The 26,312-nt window shown below is 31.1% G+C and overlaps 2 protein-coding genes across 2 annotated transcripts; both read right to left on the reverse strand.

Moving 5' to 3' along the window:
• Nucleotides 1-1,815: 1,815 nt before the first annotated feature.
• On the reverse strand, nt 1,816-19,881 carry LOC117933897 (transcription factor MYB26-like). The gene is made up of 4 exons (XM_034855471.1): nt 19,641-19,881; nt 8,614-8,724; nt 3,113-3,362; nt 1,816-3,038 (listed from the first exon to the last, which is right to left on the reverse strand). The coding sequence occupies exons 1-4, from the start codon at nt 19,879-19,881 to the stop codon at nt 2,009-2,011; spliced, it is 1,632 nt and encodes a 543-aa protein (XP_034711362.1). The 3' UTR covers nt 1,816-2,008.
• A 3,367-nt stretch (nt 19,882-23,248) lies between these two features.
• LOC117933898 (transcription factor WER-like) lies at nt 23,249-25,938 on the reverse strand. Its single transcript, XM_034855473.1, has 4 exons — nt 25,872-25,938; nt 25,554-25,809; nt 25,435-25,472; nt 23,249-23,661 (listed from the first exon to the last, which is right to left on the reverse strand). Exons 1-4 carry the CDS (start codon nt 25,936-25,938, stop codon nt 23,249-23,251), a joined length of 774 nt encoding a protein of 257 aa, XP_034711364.1.
• Nucleotides 25,939-26,312: the final 374 nt, after the last annotated feature.

Raw genomic sequence — 26,312 nt, forward strand, 5'->3', positions numbered from 1 at the left:
AAACGGACATGAAAAGTTAGCATTTCCTTTTATAATTTTTTTCCATTGTTTTTTTCTATTTTATATAGTATTTACTTTATTATTTACAATGTTATTATTAAAATATTAATCTAAATATTGTTTTTATTTTTAATAATAAATAATTATTTTATTATTTATCTTATTTAAATTATAATAGAAAACATGATAGATATATATATTGCAATTACATTACATGTAGTATATATTTATATAAATTTTATTCATATTTCTTTAAAAATAAGTGATTATTTACAACAATACATCAAATAATAATACTAATATCAAATGTTAATAAATAATAATATTAAAAATACTAATATGTATAATAAATATCTCATGATTGTGTTAAAAAAAATACTAAAATGTTCAAATAATAATTAATAGAAATAGTAATCTTAATAATAAATTAAAAAAAAAAGAATAAAAAAAATGGCAAATAAAAATTGAGAAAAGAAGAAAATGATAAAATAAAGAAAAAAGACAAATGAATGATATTTTTGTCTTTTTATCCATCATGAAATTTCTATCAATTTTCAAAGTTTTCAATCCTTTACTTCATATTACTCCACTTTCCACTTGCACCCTAAAACATAATTGTCCTGTTTTTTTTTTATTTATTTATTTATTCTTTTTCTTCTATTTTTCTTGGAAGAATTATGCTATATTTTATAAGAATCCAAATTCCATATTTTAACCAAACACATGATATGATAAAATTATTCCACAAATATGCATTTAATTATAATGAAATATTTGAATGCATTGTTTTTGGGAGGGATTTTTTTTACTTGTGAGAAAAATAAAATAAATAAATTTAAATTTTGTTATTGGCAAATGGTTTTCATTTTTATTATCTTAAAAAAATGTTGTTCAATTCTTTCAATCTTGTTCACAAAAATAATTTTAATTTTATTTATAGAAGATAAATTTAGTTTTACCTTTTTAAAAAAGAAAAAATTGATTTAAAGTATTATAAATTGATATTCTTAATAGGTGGGACAGACAAAGGACTACATCAAAGTCAGGGATTGACTTTGATGTAGAGTTTTTACGATTTTAAAACATATCTAAATAATTAAAAGAAGTGTATATGCATCAAACAATTCTTCTCAATACCTACTAACAATAGAAATGAGCATCATGCATTGAAAACTTGTAAAGGGTCTAGCATGACATGTTTTATAAAGTAAATATTATTTAAAAATTTTAAAAAATTAAAATAATAAACATTCAACGTTGAAAAGGTATAATGAACTATAACATGTTAAAAAACATATATATTATCAAGAATTCTCCAATCTTGTTGTTCCACCATATACTTTTCATACCCTTTTCTTACTTGTTTTTTAATTTCTACCACATACTTTTCATACTTCTTCATTTTTTTTTTCCTTCTAAATGGAGCTAACGCTAAAATTAAGGTAAAGCAAAATCAGCTGCCAAAAATCTATTGGATTATGATTTTAAGTTTTTAACCCAGCTATGATCAATGTTAAAGAGAAATTTTCCCAGACCCACCAGAAAGAAAGGTGTGACTATGATAATATGTGGTATTGCAATTGCAAAAATGGAACAAAGAAGTGAGGTTGTGTTATTAGCTATGATTAATTTCATTGCCTCACTCAAAAAACAACTAAGCTCTTCCCGGTTTCTGCGACCATCCACCAGGTATGCTATTTATGCCATTAATAGTACTAGTTTAGATACAAAACATACACTTCGTGTCTATCTATTACCTTTTAAATCGAAGAGAATTCTATGTTTGACCAGTGAACACCAATAACAGGGAGAAGATAAAATTGAAGACTTTTATAACATTAATGGGTCTGATAACCGTCTAATAACCCTTCAACATAATACTAACACAGGTTTATTATAAGATGGATTCATGAACATGGAACAAACACACACACTTGTGTGTCTATATATCTATGTGGAACTTATGCATAATGACTAGTAGAAAGTTCTATATATTTTTTCAAGCAAACTAAAATCTGGTGACGTTTTCAATTGGCATGAACTCGCTCTCCAGTGAGGCTGAAAATGGTCCAGAAATCCAAGGCTCAAAGTAATCTCCCCTGAAAGAGTGATGGATAGTCTCATCATCACTCAGAAGATATCCCCTTGGAAATTCTGGGTAGGCTAATTCAGAAGTGGACCAAGGGTTGGGAATTTCTTGAGAGGTTGAAACCGGTGGAGGAATCGAGCCTGAGCTTGCATTTGGATCAATATTGTGGTTGAAATCAAAGAGTTGTGTGGGCTCAAACCCAAAGTAATCTCCCCCGAAAGAGTGATGGATAGTCTCATCATCACTCGGGAGATACCCCCTTGGAAATTCTGGGTAGGCTAATTCAGAAGTGGACCAAGGGTTGGCGATTTCTTGTGAGGCTGAAACCGGTGGAGGAATCGAGCCTGACCTTGCATTTGGATCAACATTGTGGTTGAAATCAAAGAGTTGTGTGGGCTCAAACCCAAAGTAATCTCCCCTGAAAGAGTGATGGATAGTCTCATCATCACTAAGGAGATACCCCATTGGAAATTCTGGGTAGGCTAATTTAGAAGTGGGCCAAGGGTTGGTGATTTCTTGTGAGGCTGAAACCGGTGTAGGAATCAAGCTTGAGCTTGCGTTTGGATCAATATTGTGGTTGAGATGAAAGAGTTGTGTGGGCTCAAACTCAAAGTAATCTCCCCTGAAAGAGTGATGGATAGTCTCATCATCACGCAGAAGATATCCCCCTGGAAATTCTGGGTAGGCTAGTTCAGAAGTGGACCAAGGGCTGGTGATTTCTTGTGAGGTTGAAACTGGTGTAGGAATCGAGCTTAAGCTTGTGTTTGGATCAATATTGTGGTTGAGATGAAAGAGTTGTGTGGCATGTGGCTGATCCCTGGTGCTACTTTGTGGGTCAAGAATATTCTCATCAGTACTTCTCCAAATCTGCTTCTTCAAATGGCTGTACCAGCGGCTCTTGACATCATTATCGGTTCGCCCTGGAAGATGAGCTGCTATACTTTCCCAGCTGCAACACAACACAAACTGATCAAACTATCATATCATATGATTGTGGAAAAGTATGAGGATGATTCTCATTACCAATTCCTATAGAGCGACTGGAAGCAGATGATGGCGTCGTCTTCCTCTTGGGAGAAGTTCCCTCTCTGGACATTAGAATCCAGATCGTTATTCCACCTCTCCCTACAACTCTTGCCACTCCCGCTCAGCCCTGTCAGCATTGCGATATCTGGATCGGGATTTCTGCATTGACATTCAAAAACCCTCTGGTCTTCTTCTTCGGTGGTCCATCGCGGTGTCTGCTCCTCTGGTCTTACCATCATTGATTTCCCTGCAAAGATGGAAGAAATTAACCCAATAAAATTTTCATGAAACATACTACAAGAAAAATAAATACAATGACTGCTTAAAAACCAGGGAAGCGCCATTGAAAAGCAAGCTGTCAAGAGGAGATTGAGACCTTGAAGAAACAAAGTGATTGATATCCAATGCTTGGCTGAGCTTGCTTCATAGTGCGCAGGGAAATTTATAGAAGAGAGTTGCTTTCATGTTATCCGTTTGAGACAAACTGAAGTGAAATTTACAGAAAAAAGTTGCTTTCATGTTATCAGTTTGAGACAAACTGAAGTGAAATTTACAGTAGAGAGTTGCTTTCATGTTATCAGTTTGAGACAAACTGAAGTGAAATTTACAGTAGAGAGTTGCTTTCATGTTATCAGTTTGAGACAAACTGAAGTGAAATTTACAAAAGAGAGTGTTTCGTGTTATCAGTTTGAGACAAACTGAAATGAAATTTACAGAAGAGAGTGTTTCTTGTTATCAGTTTGAGACGAACTGAAGTGAAATTTACAGAAGAGAGTTGGTTTTGTGTTATCAGTTTGAGATAAACTGAAGCCGTTTCATTGAGGAGAGATGCCTTAGGACAGTCTTGAGTTGAAATTTTCTCATTGCACATGGATGGGATCCGCTAAGAGCATGGATTTGGCTCAAACTGACGCCAACCCTACATGGTTTTGAACATGCAGCTACAAACATTTCAAATAAAATCTTTGGTGGACCACAAGAGGTAATTTTTAACAGAAGATTTGTTCTCAACTCAGATTGAGACAAACTCACGCCAACGGACACAGTTCAATCAATCAAATTTGTTCTTAGAATTTTTCTCTTAGTGATTAGTTATTATAAGTTGCATACTAGAGTTGAATATACAGTAGTATACCATCTTTCTCATCCAATGGGCCTTGTTAGAAGAAAATCTAAACACGCCAATAATTATAATAGGTGGTCTGGAACTGGTAAGAGAGGAAAATTTCAAACTTGAAGGACCAATTCCACCACTATACCCAAAATTAAAGCAAACTCCTTTTGTCGTTTCTAGAAAAGCTAGCAAGAAAAAAAAATGGTTAATTTCCTATCTCCAAACTGATTTACAACTTTGCTTTCACAAGAAAAAATGGAGAAACTTAACCCAAAAAGAAGATCAGTTCACATGTGGCAGTTTTCGAAGCTCTTGCGAATGGAGGATATGACAAACCCCATCGAAGGAGACATGCGTGCGTTTAAGTCAGTATCGAGTTTAGAAACCTCTCGTCTTTTTCACTTTCATCATATCTGATTTGAGACCAACCCACCCTTCTTTTTCTCCAGTTTTGTTTGAAACCAAACGGACATGGTTTAGCGTCTTTAGTCATTTCACATAATATTTTGCGCTACAAAAAGTTTGGTTCTATTAGGAGATAACCTATCAACCGCTTGGGATTAATTTGATCCGAAATTTGGGGTATCTAATCTAAGAGCCGAGTTGTACTGTTTTTTTGCTTGATTCTAAAATTTGTATTTAAGTTGAAAAAAAAAGCAAAAAACAAATTTTGGATAAGTTATTTTAAAAAGAATTTTTCTATTTTGATTTTTTTAAAACATTATAAATTCAATTTATATAATATTAGTTAAATTTAGTTCAAGTCTTACTAAAAATAAAAATAATTTTGTAATTGTAAATAAATTAATTCACTATTCCATAGACAATATTATATAGGACAAAAATCAAATACAATTATTGGATTCTCAAAATATTTCATAATTCCTTACTCCTTATATCTACAACCTTAATGCGAGTGCCCTCACTCCTTCGAGTTCTCTCATTTTTCCTCACAAGTTCATCTCCATCTCATAACTTTTTTGCTCATGACCTAAAATATTTATAAACATATTCCTAGTAACGTTTCTTATTCAATAGGAAAAACTAATATTAAAATAATATCTCTACTTAGAAAATATTCTATATAATACTTTTTACAAAAATGAATTTATATTAATTAAGAATTTAAGACACTTTTCAATAATAATTTCCATTTTAGATCAAATTCCATTAAGTTAATATTTCATCTATTCACTCTTTTTGTATCACTATCCATGATACACATTTTAACCATAAAATATAGTATTAAAGTGTTTACTATTGGAGTTTCTATTCAATGGGTTTACTAACCTCATTAATAAATTTAACATATTAAGTGTTGCTTAATTTAGAGTATATTTTTCTAGTGGAAAAAACTAAGAAAAATATGATTCTATGTAGAAGAAAAACAGTGGATCCATTATAAACTAATTTTTGTCCATAAATTTATTGTATTAATTAGATTACTATTTGAGTTTTATGTTATTTTTTAAATTATTAGACTTGGTAATAAATTCAACATATTAAGTCTTGTTTGATTTGAAATTTATTTGACTAACAATTTTTTTTTTGTAAAAGTATGATATATGTAAAAAAGAAACTAACCAAGTCATTTAAAATAAATTTTGGTTTATGGCTTTTTAATGTTATTGAGTTCTATGAATTTCTAATACTAATTAAATTAATTTTTGAGATTCCAATTATTTTTTAAAATTAATAAATTATATGTATTTAGTTTGATTTAGAATTTGTTTAGTTAATGAAAATTTTGGACAAGTTAAAAGAAATTAAAAAAAACAAGTGTAAATTAAAGGAAGATCATATTTGAAGACTTTTATCGGTATTGGATCATTATAAGAGAAGAAAAATAATATCATATTCAATTTTATTTGGTTTTTATGATATTTTAAAATTTCTCTATGTTTTCCTTTTGCTTTTAAAAATTGATGAAAATAATTTCTAATTGTTCTTTAAAAACCGTTCTCTATTTACTTTGTTTTTAGAAATTGAAAACAGAGAATAATGATAAAATAGTATTATGAATTTTAAAAAATAGTCTCCTATTTTTTTAATCACACAACTAGACAAGCTCTAATAGAATAATAGTTTTTTTTATTAAATTAAAAGAATTTTAAAAGACAACATATAATGGCTCTAAGTATGATCCACACTGGATAGTAAATTTGTTCCGTAATTAAGAGAAAAAATTGTGTGGATTAAGGTGATGATGGTCAAATGATGAGGTAGTAAAAAGTCACATATATAAGAGTTGAAAAGAATTGATTTTAAATGAAAAATAAAATTAAACAAAATTAGAATAAAATCTATTAATGAGAAAAATCTTGGTGAGGCGATCTTATAGTAAATCTAACTCTAAGGCTCAATTATGTAATCACTTTAAAAAATAAAATATTTTGAAATATGGTAAATACTACTTTAACAATTTGGATATGCGACTCTTTTGGAATTTATGAATAATTAAAAAAAATTCATTTACATTTTGAATCAATATATGAAGTAATGTCTTGCACATTTCTATTTTTGATTAAAAAGAAAAAAACAAACCAATGATGGATGAAGTTTTATTAGTTTATTTGAATTTGATTCATTAAAAATTTTCAAAAATCAATTTCAATTTTTAGAAAAGCAGTACTTTTAAGCCATTTAATTTTTTTGTCTTTTCATAATAATAATAGTTGAATCACTTAAAATCGTTTCTCTACCTCACTCTATAGCTCTCATCACGCCTCTGCACTAGGGTGTAATTTCGGCAGGTTGGCCCAATTCAACCTAAACCCAACCTAACTGTAAGGCATATTTGGGCAATTATTTTTGGATTGGACTTGAGCTAAGTATTTTCAATCCGAAATCAATTTGGATTAAACTCAAGTTAAGATTTGAACAATTCAAGCACAACCCAAAAATATATATATCTTTATAACAATTGGAGCCAAATTGAACCAAGGCTTATATATATATATATATATATATATATATCACTTTTTGTTGTTATCTTGAACTTTTTTTCTTTCTTATTTAACTTTTCATATAAATATATAAAATTTTAGAAAACATTATAAATAGATTTTAAATTATGTAACCCGACCAACTCAAACTCAATATGAGTTTAGAAAAATGAGGTTGGGTTGGACTTAGCTTAAGTATCTCATGATAGGGGTTGGGCTAGTTTATGAGTAAGAAATCAATGCAAGGTTTGGTGAGAAAGTCTTTAGTTTCCTTGGCCAAAATGAAATCCTTACCTTCTTGTGATCATTATTTGGTTAAAAAACAATATGGAGTTTCAAATTATTTAATCTTTATATCAAAGGGGTTAAAATCAGTAAAATGAATTTAAAATAGCACATTAAAATAATTTATTGACTTTAAAACTATTTTTTATTTTCCTTCGCTTTATCTTTTCTTCTATTTTTTTTTTTTTCTTTTCCTTACATTTTCCTTCCAGTTTTTCAAGAACCAAACCTAGTCGAAAGGATTCCTAATAAGTGGGATGAAGAAACTAAAAACTCTTGAAAATGAGACTATTGATATTATAAAAGTTTTATTTAATATAAAAAAACTTACATACACAAATCAAAATAAAGCTTTTATCAGCACAATATTTTCTTGGCTTCCAATTCAAATCATAAATGATTAAAAATATTTTTTTTTACATTCTGAACCAATAGACTGAAGTCATGTTAAACAAATGATACATGAAATTTTATAAATTTATTTGAATTGGTTGATCAAAATATTTCAAAAATCAATATTAAAAATAATTTAAGCTATTGAGACTTTATTTTTTGTTGTTTATAATAATGAAAGGCCCTGATGGCTTTGGATTTTTATCTTGAAGGTGGTTATAAGAATAGTGCTCAATACTCATTATCTCGTTTTCCTTTTTTCTTTTCCTTTTTTTTTTTTTTTCCTTTTTTGAGCTATAAACTCTTTCATAATATAATTAAAACTATAAATAAAATTAAAAACTAATAATGTAAGAATGGTGGATTTATTTACACTTATTTTATTTTATTTTTTTATTGTATGCGAAATTACTTTTTATGTCGTTCACAGGAGGTTTTATTTGTTATATTTCCTTCAAATGGATGGTCACAAATCATGGGTTTAACCCTTCAACATAATAGAAAACACATGTTTATTATAAGATGAATAATTTCATCGTGAGTACAATAAGCCAACCATTATATTATGCAGAAATTAATGGGTCTAACCCTTCAACATAATACGAAGCCCAGGTTTATTATAAGATGCATTCATGACCATGCAGCAAACTCAATGCCACTTCTCCAAATATTCCACCTCTTGCTACAACTCGAACTATTCCTCGCCAGCGCTGTCTGCTCTGCGATTTTTTCCCAAGATAGAGGGAGATTTTTGGTTTGACATTCGGTTTTCCATTTCTTTATAGATTCAATGAGCTTGAGGTCATCTTCTTCGGTCCATGGCTGTGTCTCCGACCCACTCGCTTGCTGTGATCTTTCCATTACGGATTTCCCTGCAGATATGGAAGAAATTAACCCAATAAAGCTGTTTCCATGAAATATACTATAAGAAAACAAATAAATAAATACAATGACAGCAAAAAAAACCAGGGAAGCTCTCCCCAGTGAAAGCAAGCTGTGAAGAGAAGATTGAGACCTTGAAGAAACAACGTGCTTGTTATCCAATGCTTGGCTGAGCTTGCTTCATAGTGGTCATATGAGGAGGGAAATTTATAGGAAGAGAGTTGCCTTCAGTTGATCAGTTTGAGGAGATAAACTGAAGCAGCATCTCATAGGATCCGCCGGGAGTTGTAGAGGCAACGTTCTTTGTTCTAAGAGCATGGAGTCAGGTCAGATGAGGAGATAAACTGACGCCAACGGACATGGTCACCTTTTGCTTTCTCAGTCTATGAGATTAGTCAAGGAAAATGACTCAAGACAAAATAATTTACAGTTTCCGATGTAAAAGTTTGGTTCTAATAGGAGATCATAAGCTACCAACCCCTTGGGATTTGATCGGAAATTTGTCCTATGAAATCTAATTCATTGTTCTCCGGTCAGATTGAGGAGATAAACTGACGCCAACGGACATGGTTTTGAACATGAAGCTGCAGACATTTGAAAGAAAATCTTTGGTGGACCACAAGAGGGAATTTTTAATAAAACATTTGTTTGCAGGTCAAATTGAGGAGATAAACTTACGCCATCGGACATAGTTTAGTCACTTTGATTTGTTCTTTGGATTTTTCTCCTAGTAATTAGTTATTATAAGTTGCATACTAGATTTGATCGAACATCACCTTGAATTGTTTCTCCACCTGGTAGCTCTCACCACACCTCAACACAGCATGTTTGAGTGTTTCATAATAATTTTTTTGACATAAACTTATATTTATAACACGCCCAAGTCATATTTAAGGACGCTAACCCATAAAATTTACTTCTAACGAATAGTTTTCTATCTTTTAGTCATTGATTTTATATCATTCTACAACCATATTTTACACTTTAACAATGCTTTAAGGTAACCCATATTTTACGCTAACCCATATTTATTTTTGTCTTTAACAATGCTCCATTTACTTGTATGTGTCACATTCCAAGATCCACTTTAAGGTCATGATGATTATTTTACACTTCAAACTTAGAGACTCAAAATGCAAATGACTAAACTAGTATCTTATATCAAGAGGTTATCAATTACTAAATTACTATATAAAATAAATAAAAACATGGTGCAATCCTCAAATTTGTTTGAAACATAGTACATCTTCACTAAAAATCAATTGTAATAAAATTAGTTGCAAAAGAAAATTTGTCTTAAGCTTGTTGTCCCCAACTATTGACTAGATGGTCTTCTGGGGTTGATCGAGGTTAGAGATTGATCACTCTGTCTATAAGACAAATTTCACCTCGCTTAGGTGCTTATAATACAAGTGATTGAGACTCAAAATGCAAATGACTCAAACAAGTATCTTATATCAAGAAGTTATCAACTACTAAGTTACAGTATAGAATAAATAAAAGCATAGTACAATCCTCAAATTTGTCTCAAACATAGTACATCTTTGCTAGAAATCAATTGTAATAAAATTAGTTATAAAATAAAATTTGTCTTAAGTTTGTTGTCCTCAACTATTAACTAGATGGTCTTATGGGGTTGATCGAGGTTAGGGTTTGACTCTATGTCTTTCAGACAAATTTCACCCAGCTTAGGTGCTTACGATACAGGTGATTGTCTTCTAGGATATAACGATCACTTTCTTGTAATAGTAGCACTCCAAATTACAAGAAACAATGAATCACTTGGTGATTTGTAGTCTTTTGAATACAAAATAAATAAATAAATAAATAAACTTGAAGCTAAGAAGGACTTGAAAGTTTAAGAGACTAGATATGAGAGAGAGTGGAGAAAGCGGATGAATGAAAAAGTGAATTTGAAAAGACAAGGGGGGCGCTTATTTATAGATTTTGTTCGTGACTATTAGAAGAGATGTGTCTTTAAGACACTAGACAAATCCATTAAAGGGTTGTGTCGTAAGACACCAAACATACTCCTTTGGAAAAGGTTGTGTTTTTAAAACACTAGACACATCCTTTGAAACAAGTTGTGTCCATTAAGAAACAACATGTCTTCCAAGAGAAAAAAAGTGTCCTAATTTTCATTCACCTATATATAAATTCTAACACTACACGCACTAAGAGCAAAGGTGGTAAGAGATATGTCCTTGTTGTAGTTGACAATTTCTCTAGGTTTTCTTTCATATGTTTTTTGAGGGAAAAATTTGAGACTATTGAGCATTTAAAGTCTTTGCATACTAGAATTCAGGTGGAAAAAGGTCATCCAATTGTTAGGATTAGAAGTGATAGGGGAAGAGAGTTTGATAGTGTTGAAATTGATCACTTTTGTGAATTAGAGGAGTTAAACATAAATATTCAACCCTTAGAACTCCTCAACAAGATGGAGTAGCTAAAAGGAAGAATTGAGTTTTTCAAGAAATGACCAAAGTGATGCTTCACATGCATGATTTTTTTGTATATTTTTGGGCTAAAGCCATTGACACAACTTGTTATATTGCCAATAGGGTTTTTCCTAGGTCTAGAATAGATAAAACATGTTATGAATTGTGGTTAGGTAGAAAATCTAATCTTAAGGATTTTAGAACTTTTGGCAGTTAGTGTTACATTTTCATGAATAGGGAAAACCTAGGCAAATTTGATTCTAATTCCGATTTAGAAATTTTTCTAAGCTATTCCACCAAGAGCAAAGCCTATAGGGCATATAACTAGAATACCAAGTTCATCTAGGAATCCTATAATGTAGACATTGATGACTCAAGGGGATTCCAAGAAAGATGATAACTCTTATGATTTAACCTAGGAATCCATTAGCGATATTCCTGAAATAGTGGATGAGAGTATGGAAATCCTTGAAAGTATTCCTGAAAAGGTGTTTGACCCCAACATAGATGAACAACCACTTGAAATTACTAAGTCAAGTGAAGTGGAAGAAGGAGGCTTAATCTAGAGTACATAAAAATCACCCTATCTCAAATGTAATAGGAAACATGGATGACTCCATGGTTACAAGGAGGCTTAATCTAGACAAAACGAGATAAGTTTTTTTTGCTATACCTCTCAATTAGAGCTAAAAAATGTGGAAGAAGCTTTAGGAGATGAATCTTGGACTATTGCATCACAAGAAGAATTAAATTAGTTTGTTAGGAATGATGTGTGGTACTTAGTCCCTAAGCTTATTTGTTTGAAGAGTTTGCCAAGGAGATTAGTGTTAAAAGAATGGAAGATTTTACCATATTTGGGTTGTAGAATTGGAAAGTCATAGCTTCTTTTTCCCTTGGAGGTTGGTTAAAGAGACAAGATTTAGCTTTGAGAAAAGATTTTTAAGTAATTGAATTTTTAGAGATTGAAAGCTCTTTTTAAGCTTAATATAGTTTTTATATTTATTTAATTAATTTTATTAAAAAAAAGATTATGACTTCAAAAAAACAACCAATCATAAAACTCTTTTTTAACTTATATACATGAAGTTATTTCATGTTCAAGAAAAATTTTAAAATATCAACTAATGCTTTGAAACTTATCACTTTGTTTTCAGGAAAGTTTTTGAAAAAAAAAACAAGAAAAGAAAAAGAAAACTATTCTAAATAAGGCCAAAATTAATACGAAAGAAATAAAATAGAAACTAGATTGAAGGTAAAACAAAAAACAAATTCAAATTCAGCAAAAAAAATTTATATACCTCACAACATTTATTTTGAAGGAAAATAAAAAACTAGTACAAATTCACTAGTTTTTTTATTTTTTTATTTTTAAATATAGCTTACCATATAGTTTTCGTAAACATAATGAAACTTTGAAAATAATATATGAAATTTTAAATAATTTTTATTATATTTGATTTTCTTTGATAATACAAAACAAATAAAAAAAACTGATTTTTTTTTTTTTGGCTTTTGCCTAATGCTTTCTAAATGAAAAGAAACACTTAAAAATAATCAATTATGGGTATATCTAAATGATATGGAAACCCAAAGAAATCGATAATAGGTAGTTTTAACATATTCATTTATAAGCACAAATGAGGGGTGATTTTTTAGATTACCCCTTGAAGAAACAATGAGATTGATATCCAATGCTTGGCTGAGCTTGCTTCATAGTGGCCATATGAGGAGGGAAATTTATACAAGAGAGTTGCCCGTGATCCGTTTGAGGAGATAAACGGAAGCCATCTCATTGAGGACACATGCCTTTATGTCAGTTTGAGTTCGAAATTTTATCATTGGAGACAGTGGGTCCGCCGCGAGTTGCGGCAACTTTCTTTGTTTTAAGAGCATGGACTTGGTCAGATTGAGGACATAAACTGACGTCAACCGACATGCAGCTACAAAACTTTAGAAATAAAGTCTTTGGTGGACCACCACACGAGGGAATTTTTAATAGGAGTTGTGTTCTCAGGTCAGATCGAGGAGATAAACTGACACCAACGGACATACTTTAATCACATAGACAATTTGAAAAGACACCTTGATGTTCCAAACTTGATTTCACTTTTCAATCATACAAGGTTGATAAAGTTGAAAAGTCAAAATGTAGACCATATAAAATCATCAGACATCGATTTCAATCCCACCTTTTCTTTCATTCTTTTTCTTCCGTTTTTATCCGACATCCTACTCGTCCGTTTGCATCCGACATCCTACTCATCCGTCTCATGAATTCCCCTTTAATTTCCTCAATATGGGCAAAAAGATTTTGGTCCTAACACAGCTGCCAAACTAAGCTTTTTCGGAAAAAAAAAAAAATCATTCTTGGTTTATTTTTAAAATATTTATCAGGGACTAATTATGTTCATGCCATATTAGCATATCTACATATCATTTTTCTTTTTCTTTTTTTCATGACAAAACCATAATTAGTGACTGCGATTTTACCTCTAAGATTGAAACCATATTTACTATTGTGGTTTTATGATAAAAATAATAATAAAATAAAGTTAAAAGATTATTAAGATAAATATTTTAAAAAATAATCTAGATGTAAAATATATTTTTTTTAAAGGACTTTTTATTTTATTTTATAAACTCCCTAACACAAATTCTCACAAAATCATTCCTTTTCTTAAAAAGAAAATTAAATATTGATCAATTGTGTATAAATACAAGAAAAGGAAAGCATACTAGCTATGAAGTCATGCATTCAATGGGTTTTCATAAGGGGAGATTATGTAATTATGCACCAATTTTTATTTTTTATTTTTTATTTTTAGTTTGAATTTTAACCTTTGAAGTAAAAAAATAAACCAATAAATATGCATTCAAAACTACTCTGTAATCCTCCTTCCCTCTTACCAACTATCACAATTTTTTCTTTTTTCTTTCTTTTTATTTTTTTACTTTGATAAAGTGTTGCCTTTTATTTTTTATTTATTTATTTTTAAATTAACATGTGACAATCAACCATGTCATATGATTTTTTTCCCTCATTTATAACATGTTCACTTTTTTGCCTTTTTTCTCAATGTGTTGGTTTCATAAAATCTTTTTAATTTCAATTTTTTTTCATTATTTTATTTTTTATATTTATTGATTTGAATTATTTACGAATCCACTCTAATGGTATGATGATTATTTTAATTACATTTCAAACCCTGAGGTTCAAAATACAAATGACTCAAACAAGTATCTTGTATCAAGAAGTTATCAGTTACCAAATTTTTATTTAAAGTAAGTAAAAACATACTACAATTCTCATAACTCAACTTTATAAATAAAAACTTTAAGTAGTAATTACTCATGTTTACTCAAGTAATTACTTTTGAGAAGTGATATGACAATATTTTCTTTCAAAAATGATGATGAGAAAGACAATAAAAAAAAAATTGTGTGAAAAATTATACTGCCCCTTTACCCTCATTTTTGGTAGGCCGTAGGCATGAAAGAAGTATAAAAGTACATTTTATTTGGTTCCATCAAGAAAAGCATAGCTGGAAAGGAAAAAAAAAAAAGAAATTGAAATATATATATATATATATATATATATATATATATATATATATATATATATATATATATATTTAGAAAATTTGAGGGAAAATATAAGGGAAAGAAAATAAGAAGGAAAAGTAAAGAAAAATAAAAAATAGATTTAAAGTCAATAAATTATTTTTATATGCTTCTTTAAACCCATTTTACTTTTTTTTTTATTATATAAAGATTAAATGATTTTAAAATATATAAATTTCTAACTAATTTTAATTATATTTGAATTTTTTTTTCATAATAAAACCAAACAGAAAAAAATCATTTTCTTTAGTATTTTTTTTTCTTTCTTAATATTTTCTAGAAATCAAACATAGCCTTCATTTTTTGTATAGGAGGAAAAAGATGAAATTAAATTTTAAATGTAAGAAAAATACTTCGAGTTTAAATTTATTTCTTTCGTGGTTATACTTTTCTTTCCTTCAAATTTTCTCTCTATTTTTTGTTTTTTTAATTTTCCCTCAAACTTTACAAGATTTAAAAGAAGTCTTATATTCTATTATATCACAAGTACTTAAGAAAAGAAACAAATAATAATAAGAAATCCAAAATCTTTTGTTTAGTTTATCATGAAAAATATGATAAAAAAAATCAAATACAATAAAATTTATTTAAAAATTTATGTATTTTCCAATTCTTTATTCTTTATACATAGAAAAAAAAACCAAATTTGAAAAACTTTAAATTCTTCTCTTTCTTTTATGCATATAACACAAGATTGATCAAGTCCTATGAAGGCTTCATACTATAGTCATCACTCCGCCAACTACCATCTGCTCAAGACATTTTCAAGCAACAACAACACGTGGTGACAACAATGAATATGATGATCCTTGCCCAACTTGTCTCACCTAAGATTTGATGAATTGAATGGGTGACTAAGCTCACCCTCACCATAAACCAAAGAAATCACACACTTACTGAAAATTAAACATTGAAATTGAAAACATAAATAAAGATGTAAGATTACAAGTACACTTAGAGGAAATAAAGTTCTCCTCCTTTATTTATCACATTCTCCTGCTCTTAAATTGTTCTACTTAATGCTTCTCTTTTCTGTATGACCTTCATAGCTAGCCATTTATAGAATGTGGAGTGATGTTGAGGAGTTGTCAACTTGGAGGCAAATGGAATCTTTTTTCCTTGAACAACTTACTATATGAGGTGACTTCCTAAGATTGTCAAGTGTCATGCATGCGATGGTAGTTGGGGCTTTGATGACAACTTTAAATCATTTCCCGAGGCATTGACAATGGTCATAGAAAGCTTTGCTCGAAGAGGAATGAGAGATGAAGGGTGAGAATGGGAAGAAGTGATTGAGATATGGTGATTTAAAGTTCAAGTCTCCATTAAGGAGAAGAGATGCAGAGTGAGAAATGAAGAAAGAGATATTTGGGAGGGTTGTGAGGCTGCTTGGGCTAGAAAAAGTATAAACTAAAATAAAATAAAATAAAGCTTAAAACTATAATTGGTTGCTAGGCTCTCAGCCTAGCAAGCCTAGTAGCCTAGAAACCATTAAGCCTACCAGGATGATTTTTTTTTGCATTTTTTATGGTTTTTGAAAGGGAATTAGTGGGGTATCGAGTCATCTTCCTTCTAAGGTTATTAACAATTCCAAATTGCTCCATTTAAGCCACCTTTTGCCACGTTTCCTTGAAAAACTCATATAAAATTATCAAGACACTTTATATTGAGAAAACGTGATATATTGAGTGCTATTGTGGATGCAATGCCATGAGTTTGCATAATTTAATTATGATAAATAATGAGCAATTTTACACTAATCAAAAGGGTATAAAATGGAATTTAGGTTAAAATAGAAATTCCAAAGAGAAGAAATGAAGAAAGAACCAGCTAAAAAATAGAGTCTAGTTATCACTTTATTTATATGAGAGTTTCTGGTAAGACACTATATAGGTGGCAGCAGCAAAGGCAATTGAAAAAAAATAAAAAGGAAGACCCTAACTAATAACATGTATTAGTAAGGGCAAAGAGCAGAGCACTAATGCAGTGCTTTATCATCCCCCACAAGCTGATGGGATTAGAAAGGACTGCCAACTTATTCCTAAGTTTTGAAAGCATTGTGTAGGAAGAGGTTTGGTCAATATGTTAGCCAGTTGTTCCTCTGATGGAGTGAAATGAACTTGAAAAGACTTGTTGACAACACACTCTTGAATAAAATGAAAATCAATTTCAATGTGTTTGGTCTGAGCATGGAGAATAGAATTAGCACCTAGTTGAGTGGCACTAAGATTATCACAAAGCAAATAAGTGGGCAAAGGAAGAGAAAAATGAAGTTCAACAAGAAGTTCAGCAAATTAGTATAGAGGTGTCAGATTTGGAGCTAGAGAATCCCCATTGAAGTAAGCAACTGCTAAGCTTGTTGTACGAAGCACGAGGACTTTGTTTTAGACCATAAAGTGACTTGTTGAGCTTACAAACATGAGTTGGAGCAGTAAAGGAAATAAAACCAGTAGGTTGCTCTATAAAAACATCTTCAGCCAAGTCAACATTTAAGAAAGCATTGTAAACATCCAATTGCTTTAAAGATCAAGAGGAGGTAAGAGCTAAGTTGAGCATAATCCGCACAGTCGTGGGCTTAACAATGGGGCTAAAAGTTTCAAAATAATCCAACCCATGAGTTTGATGAAAGCCTTTAGCCACAAGGCAAGCTTTGTAGCGTTCCACTGACCCATTAGGTTTCAATTTAACCTTAAAACCCCATTTATAGTTGATAACCTTTTGTTTAGGCTTTGGGGAAACCAAATTCCAAGTGTGGTTGTTCAAAAGTGCTTAAAATTCAGTGTCCATAGCCCACTGCCAATGAGCATGCCTTGTAGCTTGGTTATAAGTAGTTGGTTTGAAGAGATCCAACTCAGATGAAACACCACAATCAGCAAGTAGGATTTTAAGCTTATAAACTCCAACCTTGGAGTGAGTAACCATCGGGTGTGTATTGATAGGGCCATGCAAGTCAACGGTAGGATTAATGGGTGATATCTCTATTGAGTTCATGGTCTGAGAGTCTTGTGAGGAAGATAAAAGAGAAGAGGAGGATGGAGAGAAAAATGATATAGGATTATGAGGAAGAGAAGATGGATGAGAAGACAAAGGAGAATGAGAAAAAGAAGCTAAGGGTAGAAGAAAAGGAAAAAGAAGAAAGTTGGTGAGTTGAAGAGGAGGAAGAAGGAGAAGAGGAAGCATGAAAAGGAAAAGACAACTCATTGAACACAACAGACGAGAGATGTAAACACAACTAGCGTCCTTTTGAAGGCAAAGGTAACCCTTATGATAGGAGCTAAACCCAAGGAAAACACATTCAGTAGAGCGAAATTGGAGCTTATTTTGATTATAGGGTCGGAGAAATGGAAAACAAGCACAACCAAAAACACAAATTTAGGAAGGGCAGGAGTGATAGAGCAACTCAAATGGTGTTTTAGTTGGAAAGAATCAATGTAGGAAGCCTATTAATTAGATAAACAACAGATTGAAAGGTGTAAGGTAAAAAAGATAAAGGTACAGAGGCATGAGCAAGTAAGGAGAGGTCTTTTTCAACATCACGATTCTTTCATTCAACCTTCCCATTTTGTTCAAGAGTAGAAGGACATGGATGATAATAAATGACACCTTGGTTGGTAAGAAATGGTTTAAGGGGTTGAAATTGAAGAACAGAAACTATTTTTGAAAGGTTGAATTTTCACCAACGCTTTTCTGATTGTTTTCTAAAGAATAAATAAACAATACATACTTTCTTTACACAAAATAGGTAAGTAAGATTTCCTTCCAGCCTTGATTTTTCACATTACAAATATGGAGAGTGGTGGGTGGTTTTCCTTTTTGGCATATTGCATTATCAACTGGCTGAGTTGGAGTTTCCTTTATCAACCCCCCGCAAGCTAGTGAGTGGTAACTTGTGCACTCCTAGCTTGAATCGAAAGACTTGGAATGAAGTCTTAGGGAGTGCCTTTGTGAATATATCAACTACTTGTAAGGATGATGGAAGGAAACGAGTAATCAAAACTCCACTTGCAACTTTTTCCCGAACAAAATGATAGTCCAACTTAATATGCTTGGAACGTGCATGGAAGACGGGATTTACTGTCATGTGAAGGGCACTAAGATTATCGCATAGCAATTGAGGAGGTTCACATAGTTGAATGCCAATATCATGGAGAAGGAAAGTAAGCCAAGTTATTTCTGTAGCATTGGATGCAAAGGATCGATATTCGGCCTCAGCACTTGATCTAGAAACTGTAGGTTGTTGCTTTGAGGACCATGAGATACAGTTGGCTCCCAGAAAAATACAATACCCATATGTGCTTCTTCTTGTGTTTATGCATCCCGCCCAATCAGCATCACAAAAACCAGTGAGATGAAGATAACTTTTCTTGAAAAACCTGATTTCATGCTCCATGTTCCTTTCAAATATCTAAGAATGCGTTTGACAGCTCACAAGTCAGCTTTAGTGGGTGCTTGGAAATGTTGGCAGGCCTTGTTTACTGCATGCACAATATTAAGCCTTGTGAAAGTTAAATATTCAAGGGATCCAACAAGTTGCCTATATCGTGTAGGATCAATAGGTTGTTCATCAGAAGGTGTGATGATGGACTTAAGAGCCATGGGTGTGTTGATATAAGTACACTCCATCATATTTGTGTGCTCTAGGAGATCTCTAGTGTACTTTGTTTGAGAAACAAACAACCCATTAGGAAGATATTTAACCTCCAATCCCAAAAAATAATGCAAAGATCCTAAGTCCTTGAGAGAAAATTCACTACTCAGGGTGCTGATGAGGTCACTAATGATGTTGTTATCATTGCCTGTGACTATAATATCATCAACATAGATAAGTAGCAAAACAATAGACTGACCTTTGTGAAGAATAAATAGAGATGAGTATGCTTTACCACAGTAAAACCCCAAATGAAGAAGACATTGGGATGGTCTATCAAACCAGGCCCTTGGAGCTTGCTTAAGGCCATAAAGAAAGCGATTCAATTTGCAGACATGATTCGGAAGGTCCTCATTTATAAATCCTGGAGGTTGTTCCATGAATACTTCTTCCTTTAGAAACCCATGTAGGAAGGCATTCTTAACATCCAATTGCCTCATTGTCCACCCCAAGGTTATTGCTAGTGAAAGGATCAATCTGATCATAGTATGCTTTATAACTGGGCTGAAGGTCTCTCCAAAGTCCAAACCCGATATTTGAGAAAAACCTCGAGCAACTAATCGTGCTTTGTATCCATCTATGGTTCCATCTTCCTTCAACTTTGTTTTAAACACCCATTTCGAACGGCTTCTTCAGCATTAGCATAGTCTAAAGCAGTATTTGTCAAAGGATTAAAGAAGTACTTAATGAACCATATGAAATCGAGATGAAAATTAAATTTTTTTGCATGGGAGGACATGGACAAATATAGAAATTGTCATTTATTTTCACCATCCACATAATAACTATGGCTATGTTTGGTTTTGGAAAATTTGAAGGAAATAAAATAAAGAGGAAAAATGAAAAGAAAGAAAAGGCATAAGAAAATAAAAATAAAATTCAAAATCGATAAATTATTTTTTTACGTTTTTTTAATTTAATTTTATTTATTTTCCTCTATAGTATAAGGATTGAATAATTTTAAAATAGATAAAATTTTAATTAATTTTAATAATATTTGATTTTCATTTATAGTTTCATCAAGAGCTTTATACACGGGTGTTGTTCCTTCTTCACAGAGTGCATCATAGATAGCAAAAAATAACGTCACTAATTTCCTTCATCAACAATAAAGGAGATTAATAAGAAGCAACAAGCCTTTATCTTAAATTAAAGTATTTCTTCTTACTATCATATCAAAATGCATCATAGATGCATGTTAACTTCTCATGCCAATATCATATTATTATTATTATTGTTTTTAATAATTCCCTTGCACAAGGGTTGGCTGTAAAGGTTTCACATCAATGATCTAAAAATCAAGGATGCCCAAGCTGTCTCAAGCACAACCTTTCCTCTTCCCCATCTCCTGCCCTCCTAGAAAAAGAAAAATAACTCCCTTTTAAGTGAGCCCAATTGACATAGTGTCATGAATGCCATATACATTGCCTCAAGTCTTGTTGCAAGAAATTATTAAACAGTTCACTAAGGCACAGCATCTAAGATTTCATAACTAAAATTTCAAACTTCACCATCCCTAGGTCAGTAAGGAAAAAAAAAATGTTCTAGATAGATAGCATATGGATTACCACCAGTATTAGCTTTAATATGGGTTGTCAAGGTGTCTGTGAGAAAAATGAAAACAAAACACACAACTCAATCTCCTACATGAGTTAATGATCTGAAATTATAATGGAAAGAATGGCTAAACAGTAACAATTATACATAAAGACACATGTCTGAACTGAAGATATTAATTGACCCAAAATACCCATTCTTATGAGAAGAAGCACACACATTACAAATTAAAATGAAGAAGAATTGTTTCAATTTTCTTGTTCTTTGATGATGACCTCATCGACTTTACAATCATAATATGCAAAATCAGTTACAAACTCTTAGTGCGTTGGTTGATGGATAAACTATTAAGATATGTGGAACCTAATTATTATTATAACGGAATTCATCCTAATGCATATTGACCTTATGCAGAAACAACACGCGAGTTGCATATGGATTGACAAAATTTTATAAGGGCATTTTAAGTTGAGATATTTTAAGGATTTTACACATGTATTTTGGTTATCCTAATTTTGTTATATTTAGGAAAAAATATAAAAAGAAAAACCCAGAGGATGAGGCGTTTGTAATTCTCTTGTAATTTCTATTTAATCATAGTGATAATCTGAAACAGTTGTAAGTGGGTATAGCTCTTACATTTACATTGAGAGTGAACTAGTATAAATCTTATGTGTTTTTATACTTTAATTTTTCATATTCTTTTATTGTTGTTTTTGAAAAATTAGGATTATGGCGTGTTAATTAAATTTCAATCACATCATCATACTTTGAATAAAAAGAAAATCCAATGTATCTACATAGTGACAAATAAGATCAAACTCTAGTGAGTTCCATAAAAGGGTCCCCTTCAATTCCATCCACGTGTAAAAATGCACACAAATCTCTGGAAATAACTTCAATTAAAAATTGAAATTATCTATCAAAAAACAATTAATTTTGTATTTGAAATGAAGTTGTTTTTTGGAAAGATAATTTGTATCATAAATTTGAAAATAGATTAAAAAATACCATATTTTAATAAATAAATTTTTTTAATTGTTATATATATATTTTTAAAACATTTGTGATGAACGTGTATCTATAAATCTTGGGCTTTATAGAAAGGAATGGGTATTTATAGATAGGAAGGACTTGAAACGAATTTATAAAATCAATCGAATGCATGATTTCATAGCTAGTTTGCTTTCATTTTCTTTGTTTTCCTTTTCCTTTTTCGTGTTTATACAGATTTGATCGGTATGTAATTTCCTCTTTGAGAAAAGGGATGATTTTGTGAAATTTGTGTTAGGAGCAAGACCTTTTTGTCTATACCGAAGAAATCAAAGGGGAAATACCGTGTCGGATAAAGACAGAAGCAAGAAGCACGAGCGAGAACGAATGAAAAGGTGGGGATTGAAATCAATGTTCGGATGAGTCAACAGTTGTGGTGGAGTGAGCAGCAAGTGAGCAGCAGCTATCCTTTGTATTTTATATATATATATATATATATACTAAAGGGCATCAAATTCCTTTCTAATGTTTGAAATATATAAATGAATCAAATTCAAATAAACTAGTAGATTTTGAATATTCAAATGACCTGAAATATGGCTGGAGGATCTCATTGTCCCCAGTGAGAATTTTCAACTCAAACTGATACCTGAAGGCAACTCTCTTCTACAAATACACCAGACACCATACACCACTGTACATGAAGCTCAGCCAAGGACTGGATAACAATTACATCGTGTCTTCAAGGTCTCAATCTTCTCTTCAACTACAGTTAAATTTCCATTTCTTCTATAAGAATTTGATTGAATCAGAATGTTTATATGGACTTAAATAGTAGAAATTGAAGAAAATAAAGTTGGATTGCAGATTTAGCTGACAACATTTTCAATTTGATCAAATCTCCAATATTGTGGAAGTGGAAATTCTGACGCTACTCCCCAAAAATCCCAACAAAAGACAACTGAAAAAAACAAGAGGGAGAATGTAAGAACGTAGACTACTTGTCTATTTCTTGCTTTTTAAATCTAAGAGAATCCTATTTGTCTGACTAACGAACAGACAACCGTTATATTATATTGTGTAGAAAGGATAACAATTTCATCAGTGAGTACGATGAGTCAACCATGATATTACACTGTGTAGAAAGGAATGGATCTAACCTTCATAATACAAAACACATGGATTCATGAACATAGAACAAACATACACCCACATATGGATTCATGGAGATAGAACAAACATACACCCACATACATATTAGTCGGTAAGTTCTGGCCAAGCTTCAAATAAAGGAGACCAATTTGTGGTGATTCGTTCGGTTGGCATGAGCGCGTACTCCACTGAGGCTGAAGCCGGTCCAGAAATCCAAGGCTCAAAGTAATCTCCTCCGAAATTGGTCTCATTTGGATTAACGTTGGGAATGAAAGAAGTAAACTCGGCAATCAAAGAGTGATGGATAATCTCATCATCCCTAAGAAATTCTTGGTTGGCTTCATCAGAAGTGAACCAAGGGTTGGCGATTTCTTGTAAGGCTGAAATGGGTGTAGGGATCGAGCTTGCGTTTGGAATATTCTGGTTGAGATGAAAGAGCTGTGTGTCAGAAATATTCTGAAGAGTACTTATCGCGGGCTTCTTCTTCAAGTAGTTGTTCCAGCGTTGTTCCAGCGGTTCTTAATAGCATTATCGGTTCTTAATAGATTTCTAAAAGTTATTTTAGAAATCTGGTGTAAAAAATTGTATTTAAAAACATTTCCGCAATAGAGACTTAACCTTTGTTTGAGAAGTATTTTGGAAAACGGCTTTGAAAAATAGTTTTTAAAAACTATTTTTTATTGTTTGTACATTGAGAACCCATTTTCCATGTTTTAAATATTTTCAAAAATAACTTTTATATGTGGTTTTTTTTATTTCCAACCATTCTCTTATATTTGTGTAATTAATTTTTTTTTAAAACACACAAAAAATATATGAAAATAACTAAAATATAAAGTTATTATATTTTTTATTACATAGATTTCATAAATCTTAAAATGCTTAATTGTAGAATGTAACGGTTAAAAAAAATATTAAGATAAAAATATTTGTTTTTATATTTTTTACTACATAGATTTCACAAATTTTTCTAGTCATTTTACAATATAACCATTAAGAAAATTTTATAATTAAAAATAATTTAGAAATTTTGAATTGTTTAATTTTAAGGAGTATAGGGAAGTTATTCACAAGTGTTTGTTTAAAAAAAAAATTAAAAATTAAATTAAGTTATGCCTTAATATATTATATACTTGAAATATAAATGTTGTAAAATCAATATATTTTTGTCATATTTATAATTTGGATATAATATTAGTTCTATTAATAATATAAACTAATATCATAAGTAATAATATTAATGAGGTATTAATAATAATAGCAATAATAATTTAATTAGTCTTATTGTAGTATATAAAGCATAAAAAGCAAAAAAAAAAAAAAAAAAGAATAAATTTTTAATAAAGCTTAAACAAGCCTTAAGAATTAAGAAACTGGAAATTATCTTCCAGGGTTTTTGTTTTTTAGTAGTAATAATAAAAATATAATAATATTATTTTAATATAATATTAAAAATATGAATAATAAGGTTGATAATAATCATAAAAATAATAAATAATATTAATAAGATTGATATTGATAATAATATGAATAATGCAAAATATTTCATAAATAATAATAATAATGTGTGAAAAATTACAAAAGAAAAGCAATAAAAATATAAAGTTAGATAAGTATAAAAGGAAAGAACAAAAAAGAAAAGTATAATTAGAATTTTGAAATGGTCAACTTTTCAAATTATGACTTGAGGACTTGGCTAAGAATTTATAAACATGGTGATTCTTTTAAGTCATTATCACTCTTAGCTCATCTCAAAATTTCTTGGAGAGGAGATGGAAACTTGAATAAGACTAATTCAATGTTAGCGCAATAAGTCATTTCACCGATTAATTTATTAAGAACTTAATAATGACCTTTCAATTAATTATGATGCATGCATTTACTAATATGGATTCATATTCATATTTACTAATAAGTAGCTTTCCTCACTACCTTTGAAATTTTATTAAACTATATATATTTTTTGGATTGATATGGATCATGAATGATTTAAAATCTTGACAGGTTAAACATGCTTTGATAATTTGAGTATAAAAAAGGCATAATTTATTGTTGTAAACTGTCTCAAATATTAATTTTTCTTGAGTCGACTTATTGGTTTATAAGAAGATTTCCACTGGTTGAACAGAATGCTTGTTTTTGAATGTGTTGTCATGAACGACAATTTGGAATAGTGGTTGCATGGTGTAGGGCCTGTCAATCTCCAACATGGGATTATTGATTAGTTATTTTCAGGAAGTTAATTAGTTATTTCTAAGATTAGCAATATTACCGCTTCTTAATAGCATTACCGCTTCGCCCTGGAAGCTGAGTAGCTATATATGCCCACCTGAACGAACTCTACCTCAAACTCAAACTGACCACACTATCATATCATATGATAATGGAAAAATATGACGATGATAATTACCTATTCCCATGAACACACTGGAGGCGGATAATGGTGTCGTCTTCCTCTTGGGAGAAGTTCCCTCTCTTGACATGAGGACTCACACAGTTATTCCACCTCTCCCTACAACTCTTACCACTCCTCTCCAGCCCTGCCTGCATTGCGATATCTGGCCAACTTAGATGGCCATTACTACTTATACAGTCAATGAGCTTCTGGTCTTCTTCTTTAGTCCATGGCCGCCTCTGCTTCCGTAGTCTTGCCATCATGGATTTTTCTGCAAAGATGGAAGAAATTAACCCAATGAATTTTCCAAGAAACATACTACTGCTTAAAAACCAGGGAAGCCCTCCCCATTGAATAGCAAGCTGTAGTTGAAAAGAAGATTGAGACCTTGAAGACGCATTGTAATTGTTATCCAATGCTTGGCTGAGCTTGCTTTATAGTGGTTAATTTTGGGAGGGAAATTTATACAAGAGAGTTGCCTTCAGTTGATGATCCGTTTGAGGAGATAAACCGAAGCCATCTATGTCAGTTTGAGTTTGAAATTTTACCATCGGAGACAATGGGGTCCGCCACGAGTTGTAGAGGCAACTTTCTTTGTTTTAAGGGCATGGACTTGGGTCAGATTGAGGAGATAAACTGACGTCAACCGACATACAGCTACAAGCTTTTGAAATAAAATCTTTGGTGGACCACCACAAGAGGGAATTTTTAATAAAAGATTCGTTCTCAGGTCAAATTGGGGAGACAAGCTGACACCAACGGACATAGTTTAAT

Source organism: Vitis riparia, chromosome 16 (assembly GCF_004353265.1).
Source record: "Vitis riparia cultivar Riparia Gloire de Montpellier isolate 1030 chromosome 16, EGFV_Vit.rip_1.0, whole genome shotgun sequence".
In the NCBI taxonomy this organism is placed as follows: domain Eukaryota; kingdom Viridiplantae; phylum Streptophyta; class Magnoliopsida; order Vitales; family Vitaceae; genus Vitis; species Vitis riparia.

Coding starts and splice junctions, on each gene's coding strand:
- LOC117933898 (XM_034855473.1), bottom strand. CDS start 25,938: ATGCGTCTTCAAGGTCTCAATCTTCTTTTCAACTACAGCTTGCTATTC. Junction 25,810..25,871: donor CAATGGGGAGGGCTTCCCTG/GTTTTTAAGCAG, acceptor CCATCTTTGCAG/AAAAATCCATGATGGCAAGA. Junction 25,473..25,553: donor CAGTGTGTTCATGGGAATAG/GTAATTATCATC, acceptor GAGTTCGTTCAG/GTGGGCATATATAGCTACTC.
- LOC117933897 (XM_034855471.1), bottom strand. CDS start 19,881: ATGAGGCAATTGGATGTTAAGAATGCCTTCCTACATGGGTTTCTAAAG. Junction 8,725..19,640: donor TCTATTTATTCTTCACAAAG/GTCAGTCTATTG, acceptor CCATATCTGCAG/GGAAATCCGTAATGGAAAGA. Junction 3,363..8,613: donor AAAGAAATGGAAAACCGAAT/GTCAAACCAAAA, acceptor CCATCTTTGCAG/GGAAATCAATGATGGTAAGA.